Source organism: Cebus imitator, unplaced genomic scaffold (assembly GCF_001604975.1).
Source record: "Cebus imitator isolate Cc_AM_T3 unplaced genomic scaffold, Cebus_imitator-1.0 Scaffold234, whole genome shotgun sequence".
Lineage (NCBI taxonomy): Eukaryota > Metazoa > Chordata > Mammalia > Primates > Cebidae > Cebus > Cebus imitator.
In genome coordinates, this window is record NW_016107549.1 from 3,245,742 (window position 1) to 3,253,677 (window position 7,936).

The 7,936-nt window shown below is 48.7% G+C and overlaps 1 protein-coding gene across 1 annotated transcript in view; it reads right to left on the minus strand.

The window, feature by feature from the left end:
* LDLR (low density lipoprotein receptor) overlaps positions 1–5,414 on the minus strand; it is a 46,299-nt gene extending 40,885 nt beyond the window's left edge. Inside the window, exon 1 of the mRNA XM_037727520.1 lies at positions 5,145–5,414. Coding sequence (XP_037583448.1) covers positions 5,145–5,240 — 96 coding nt within the window. The 5' untranslated portion in view covers positions 5,241–5,414. The remainder of the gene's footprint in view (positions 1–5,144) is intronic.
* Positions 5,415–7,936: the final 2,522 nt, after the last annotated feature.

The window sequence follows — 7,936 nt, forward strand, 5'->3', positions numbered from 1 at the left end:
AACCCGGGAGGCGGAGGTTTCGATGAGCCAAGATCGTGACATTGCACTCCAGCCTGAGCAACAAGAGTGAAACTCTGTCTCAAAGGAAAGAAAGAAAAGGAAAGGAAAGGAAAAAGGAAAGGAAAGGAAAGGAGGAAAACAGGGAAGAAGAGAGAAGCAAATGAGTTGAGCTTTGGAATCTGCTGTGGTCAGGAACTCTGCTAATTCTCTGGCCTAGCTACATATCTGTCTAGGATGTCTCCATTGAAGGTGCTTTGGCAATATCGTTCACACCCCAGTGACTCACAGCTCAATTTCAAAAGTGCCTAAAGGAGGAAATGACTCATTTCTTGTGCTGACAAACCGGGTGGGCGAAAAGCAATTGAGATTCCAGGAGGCTTGCGATAAATGGAAAGTTGGGGCCAGAAGCATTGGCAATAAAGATCTTAAGGGAGGAGTCTCTGATCACCCCACTAGGTGACGGCAGCTTTGGTGACCACTAATCCAATGCTGTCACCTCCCTACCTCTGCATAAGGGCCCAGTTTACAAACTAAATGTGTCACTGGGAAAGTGAATAACACCTGAAGGTCCTCTAAGGAGGGATAAAGAACAATAAAAGGCTGGGTGCAGTGGCTCATGCCTGTAATCCCAGCACTTTGAGAGGCCAAGGCAGGTGGATCACCTGAGGTCAGGAGTTCGAGACCAGCCTGACCAACAAGGTGCCCGTCTCTACTAAAAATATATATATACAAAAAATTAACCAGGTGTGGTGGTGCATGCCTGTAATCCCAGCTACTTGGGAGGCTGAGGCAGGAGAATCGCTTGAAGTCAGGCAGCTGAGATTGCAGAGAGCCGTAATCAACGCCATTGCACTCCAGCCTGGGTGACAAGAGCAAAACTCCATCTCAAAAAAAAAAAAAAAAAAAAAAAAAAAAAAAAAAAAAAAAAAAAAAAGAACAACAAAAACCTTTCCCTGAAGAAAAACAAAACATTTCCCTGGACCTCAAGCTCTCCTGATTATTATTCTGCAAATATTTGCTGTCCATAGGTGGCTCAAGACAGCACCGGTGGGAGGACCCCACGATGACCTATTTCTGTGATCTAACACCTGGCCAACTCTGCAGACAATGTTTCAAAAGTGGATTTCCCCAGCACGTTGGGAGGCTGAGGAGGGAGGATTGATTGAGCCCAGGAGTTCAAGACCAGCCTGGGCAACATAGCGAGTCTCCCATCTCTACAAAAAATACAAAACTTAGCCAGGCATGGTGGCACACACCTATAATCCCAGCTACTTGGGAGGCTGAGTGGGGAGGATAGCTTGAGCCTGGAAGGGCGAGGCTGCAGTAAACTGACCGTGCCACTGCACTCCAGCCTGCACTGGAGACCCTGTCTCAAAAAAAAAATAAACGAAAAAAAAATTAAACTTAGCTGGCAGTAGTGGCATGTGCCTGTAGTCCCAGCTACTCGGAAGGCTGAGAGAGGAGGATCGGTTGAGTGCAGAAGCTGGAGGCTGCAGTGAGATATGGCTGCACGGTTCACTCCAGCCTGGGTGACAGGGCAAGACCCTACCTCCAGAAAAAAAAAGGTAGGGGATTTAGCAGCAGGTGCAGCCAGACAGCAGTTGCTTGCAAAATGAGCTCCCTTGGCCTGGCTAGCAGGCACAGGGTTTAGGAACAGAATAGAACTGAGTGACAGTTCTATTCTGAGTGACACTGGGGAGGTGTCCTCACAATTGCTGCCCTTCCTGAGCTAAGGCAGGAGAATCGCTTAAAGCTGGGAGGCAGAGGTTGCAGTGAGCCGAGATCACACCACTGCCCTCCAGCCTGGAGGACCGATGAGACTCCCTCTCAAAAAAACAAAAACAGAAACCAACCTCTATAAATTCTAGCCCTCTGGCCCTCCAATCTCCCAAGTCACGAATGACAAGTCAGGAACAAGGTTATCGAAACAGAAGTAGAGAATACACATTTCTGCTTTTTCCCCCAGCACACAAATTAGGTGGTGAACACTTTTGATGTTTTCTTGCCCTATGCTACTGAAGACAGTTGTATGAGGAAATCAGAATTGTAGCTAGAGTCATTTCCTTTAAGGGGAAACAAACAAAAAATCCCCTGGCTGGAGGGAACAGAGCCAGCTGAAAATGAATGAGAAATCAATTCATCAGCCGGGCATGGTGGCTCAAGCTTGCAATCCAAGCACTTTGGGAGACCGAGGTGGGCAGCTCATGAGGTCAGGAGTTTGAGACCACCCTGGCCAAAATGGTGAAACTGTGTCTCTACTAAAAACACAAAAATTAGTGGGGTGTGGTGGCATGCACCTGTAGTCCCAGCTACTTGGGAAGGCTAAGGCAGGAGAATTGCTTGAACCTGGGAGGTGGAGGTTGCAGAGAGCCGAGATCACGCCATTGCACTCCAGCCTAGGCGACAGAACGAGACTCCAACTCAAAAAAAAAAATCAATTGATCAGTGCTTTTTCCAAACAAGGTGGGTATTTTCCCAAGGGTGATCTCAGCGATAGATTTTGTTTCCTGCTGCTTTTAAGAGAGAATGCCTGACTCTGTCACTGTTTGCTGCTGATTAGTTACATCTGCAGTCCCTTAGCAACAAGCTATTTGCTTGACAGTTGGTACAGAGTGTGGAAGGCAATAGGGACATCAAAAAGCCCATCCAAAAAAAAAAAAAAAAAAAAAAAAGCCCATCAAAGCACCAATAGAAGCAAGCAGCAACAGACCCATCTCGAATTGGATATTATCTGGAAGGAAGTCTACGATAAGAGCAGGAATAAGGAAGAGAATTCCCTCCTGAAATACCACAGGGGAAGAAAGGAAAAAAAAAAAAAGGACCAGAATACCCTTCCAGGTTTTCAGTCTCAACAAAGCTCACCCTATTTTTTCCCAGGGTTCCCTGAAGATAGGCACTTCGGGAAATGACACGGGAATTGTCCTGGGACTCGCTAAAGCAGACACAACTCCCTTATTCAAGTTTGGGTGAGCCATTCACATGTTTGACGATGAGCTCACCACTGTTGCCTGATTTTGATCTAAATGAACGCCTGTGGTTCAGATTTCAACAACAACGTCCCTTCCTAAAGAAAACGGACAAGAAACTCCCCGCTGGATATGCCTTGAAGCCAGCTAGAGCCTGTGGTGGCACGGCTAGGAGCGCTAGAAACACACATCACCTAGTTCTCAGAAGTCTGGAGGAAAACATCAGGGGTGCAGCCTCCTTGACAACAGAAGAAACGTCACATTCTCAGTCATCCCGTGAGAGAGAAAACTAAAGTGATGTACAAACAAGGTCTTGCTTAAGACTTCCTTAGTAACATTTTCTCTTAAGGACGAGGTTGATTGGTGAGTGAAATACAAGTTATTCCAGTGCCTCACTTTCTTTTATAAAATTGGGTGGCAGACTTTGGGAGTCCGCAGTAGGAGAATTGCTTGAGGCCAGGAGTTCAAGAGCAACCTGAGCAACAAAGTGAGACCTCATCTCTATAAAACGTTAAATAAATAAATAAATATAAGAACAATCATCCGTATTTCACTGCATCCTCCCTCCCTCTCTAGCCTCCCAGAGGAAACCGGTGTGTTAGTTACCATGTGAATTTCAACAGTTCAAAGCTCTCCCTCCAATCAAGGCCAACCCCTTGCCAATGAAAAAAAAGTTTCCTGCCATCCTTGTGTTCATCAGGCAATCCCAGTCCTTTCCCAGGCTGGGCTGGTTTTCAGGAGGGAAAGGGCCATGTAGCTATAGTCTAGGGCGAGGCTATCTCTCTGCAACTAATTTAAAGCTACCTAAAAAGCTCTAACTCAGGATCATGTACCAACCAGTCTCTGTCGAAATCTAAAATCGAATCAATTTCCACCAAAAGGAAAAATCGCCACTTGGACAGCAGAACCGAAGCCATTCACAGCCTCTGAAGAGGCGAGGCCACCCCAAGGGGTAGGTCCCAGAGGGTCATTGCCCCACCGTGGCCGAAGATCTCGGCTGCAGACCAAGGAGGGGCGGGGAGATTCTGAGGCAACGTTTCAGCCTCGGAAGAAACCGAGATCTTGAGGGTGGCCAGGGTTCCCTCTATGAACTTGACCGGAGCTGGAGGGGCGAGGACGGCCCCCAGGACAAGGTGGGGATGGAGGTCACGCCACAGAGCACGGGGGAATCCAAGGCCTTCACCGGGAGGACCCGATCGAACCGAGGGCGCCTCCTGTATGTCGCGGAGGCGGCTCTGGGGTCCCGGGAGTTGTCGCCGCCTTTCTGACAGGAATCGCACAGGGACATGGGGCCTCCCTGCATCCGCCTCACCCCGGACAAGGCGCGGCTCAGACTTACGCGCTAGCCCCGCCCAGCTCGTACGCAAGCCCCGCCCACCGGACGCCCGCCTCCACCTCCGCCGCTTCCCATTGGACGAGGGGAGTGGCTCGAGGCTCGCCTGATCGGACTGAGACCAATGGGATCCGGGAGGCGGGCAAAGGGGTGGAGGCAGGGGCAGGTGGGCCCCCAGCCCATAGCACGCGGCGGAATCCGAGGGTGCCCCCAAAGCCGATCGAGACCACTGCGCCCCTGTCCGCGGGGGCCTCCAGGCAGGGCATCCGGGCCTCCAGTCGCCCTCGCCCCCAGAAGGACTTAAGGAGTGGGTGGTTGCTCCTTTTAGGACTGGAGGTCCCCATACGCCGCTCTGAGTTAGAAAAGGGGGTCCCTGCCGGGCGCGGTGGCTCGGGCCTGTAATCCCAGCACTTTGGGAACCGAAGCGGGTGGATCACCTGAGGTCAGGAGTTCGGGGCGAGCCTGACTGACACGGTGAAACCGGCGTCTCTACTAAAAGTACAAAAATTAGCCGGGCTTGGCGGCTTGCGCCTGGAGTTCCAGCTACTTGGGAGACTGAGGCAGGAGAATCGCTTGAACCCGCGAGGCAGAGGTTGCAGTGAGCCACTGCACTCCAGCCTGGGCGACAGAGCTAGGCTCCGTCTCGAAAAAAAAGAGAGTGGCCCCTTACCCGGTGGAGACTTGGGGGAGCCGTGCCCCGTTTCCCCGAAGTCCCTCAGACTCCCTCCAGCCGTTTGGGAAGGACCTCGTGCCATTATCCCACAAGTCTCCCAGGGATGGAGTGATTATTTTTACAAAATAAATAAATTCCCAAGGGCCCCCCAATCCCGGGGACTCCCTCTCGCCCTGAGTGGGCGCCTAGAGCAAGCCTTACCTGCAGCCCCCGCCGCGGCGAGGAGCAGGGCGACGGTCCAGCGCAGTTCCCAGCCCCAGGGCCCCATGATCGAAACCTGTCCCAGGCAGTGTCCCGACCCGGATCACGGCCTGCTGTGTCCTGGCTGGAAACCCCGACTGCCCCCGAATGCACCCAGGGCTGGTGTCATTTACAGCATTTCAAAGTGAGGTTCCTAGCAGGGGGAGGAGTTTGCAGTGGGGTGATTTTCAACTGTCTTCACCTCACAGCGAGAGGAGGAGTCTCGAACGGCCGATGTGACATCGCGTTTTTAACCCCTGAAGCTCTGATGATCGCTCCAGTCCATTGAAAGTGTCTCCAGGGCAGGCGGCTTGAGTTGGTATGTTTGGGTCTCTGGTGAAGAGCTGAGTCCCCCCAAAATTGGAAATGCATCTTCTGAAAGATCCCCCTGACATTTCCCGATTTTTAACTGTTAACGCTTCTTTTTGTTGTCCACAGAAGGGTAACAACAGCCTTTCGAAATCCTCTAATAGCCTAATGCTCTCTGCCTCAAAAGGAAAACACCGGAAATGGTGGAAACTTGCGCCACTCTCTACATTTGCCTTTTCCTTTCTAGGAATTGTATATTGTATATTGTTTTTACATGATTATTCCAAATTGCCTTATAACCAGTCATCAATAAGGAATTTAAATAAAATCTTCACAGGCCGGGTGCGGTGGCTCCCGCCTGTAATCCCAGCACTTTGTGAGGCCAATGCGGGCGGATCACCTGAGGTCAGGAGTTCAAGACCAGCCTGGCCAGCATGGGGAAACCCTGTCTTAAAAAAAAAAAAAAAACTTCACAAAAGTACAGCAAATACATGTATTTTGTTTTTGTTTTGTGGGATCCCGCCTTTGGATGAATTATGAGGATAAACATCTGAAAAATCGATTGTACAGATACCTGGAATCTGGACATGAATATTGATTTCTCCTTTTAGGATAAGGAGTTGAACAAACAGAAGAGTGGCTTCCTCTCCCTCAAAGCAAAATCAAAACAAAACAGGGCTTTCACAGTTGAACTTGACCCCCTAGGCCACAGAGAGCTGGTGGAGACCAACTTTTAGAATTGAGTCTCCTTGGGGATTATGGGGTTGCCGGAGGCCTCTTGCCAAAAAGGCACGTTTGAGAAACTTGCCTGAACCCCACACAGGGCCGGGCAGTCTTGGCAGGTTCCCCCAGGAATGAGGTGGATTTCTCCCAGGTTTTGTAAACTGACTTTGGCAGGGAGTGGTAACCTCTCAGCATGATTTTAGGGAAACCTAAGAGAGGAGGTAGAAAAGGGTCAAATTGAACTCTCAGGAGGAAAAAAAATAATTAATTGCGGAGAATAATTGTTTAAATTATTTTTATTATCTTTTTTTTTTTTTTTTTTTTTATATTGTTTTTTTTTTTTTTTTTTTTTTTTTTTTTTTTTTTGAGACGGAGTCTCTCTTTGTCACCAGGCAGGAGTGCAGTGGCGCGATCTTGACTCACTGCAACTTCTGCATCCCGGGTTCAAGTGATTCTCCTGCCTCAGCCTCCTGAGTAGCTGGGACTGCAGGTACATGCCACCATACCCAGCTAATTTTTGTATTTTTGGTAGAGATGGGGTTTCACCATGTTGGCCAGGATGGTCTCCAACTCCTGACCTCGTGATCCGCCCACCTCAGCCTCCTAAAGTGCTGGGATTACAGGCGTGAGTCACCGTGCCCGGCCATATCATTATGTTTTATTATTATTTGTTTATCATTATTTCCACCTAGGCTGGAATGCAGTGGTGTGATCATAGCTTTCTGCAGTGTCAACCCTGGGCTCAAGAGATCCTACTACCTCAGCCTCCCGAATAGCTGGGACCACAGGATTGCACCACCATAACTAGCTAATTAAAAAAAAGTTTTATAGATGGGGTCTCACTATGTTGCCCAGGCTGGTCCTGAACTAGCCTCTTGCAATCCTCTTCCTCTTGCCTCAGCCTCCCAAATTGCTGGCAGTATAGGCATGAGCCACTGTGCCCAACCCAGAAGAAAAAAATGATAAGAATTTGTGTCAGTCACCATGCCTGGCTAATTTTCCTATATTTAATAGAGACGGGGTTTCACCACTTGGGCCACGATGGTCTTCACCTCTTGACCTCATGATCCTTCTGCCTTGGCCTCCCAAGGCTTTCACAGTGGGATTTCCATAGGACAGGCATGCACGCGTGCGAACCGACAGGGCTTTCCAGATCCATGACCTGGCAGATGTCTCTGGTTCGACGTCCCCCATCGGCTGCCTGACTTTTATTATTATTCTTATTATAATTTTTTTTTTAATCTTTAACTGGGCTCCCCTTCCCACCCATGTTGCTCAGTTGCTCAGGCTGGCTGGCCTCAAATTTATGGCCTATTTCAACTTTAGTATTATTGTTGTTGTTCCTATTATTTTTGCGAGGTATGTGGTGGATGCTACTGCTACTTAGCTGTGTTGGGAAACTCTGTTCTTAGGACAAATTTTCATACTCTGTGAAAATTTCCCCTTCAAACGGGCATCTCTTGAAAGATGGAAACGATTTAAAAAATAGAGAAAGACAAAAAAAAAAATTGTGTCAGTGAAGACTCAGTTTCAGAATGTGGCCTTGGACACATAAATGAGCTTTCCCAATCTGTAAAGGGGCCATCAAAATGCTTGAACCTACTTGACAGTGTCAAGGATAAATTGAAATAATTCGCAATCATCTAGGAAAGTTTACAAGGATAGGCAAGTTCTTTTTTTTTTTTTTTTTTT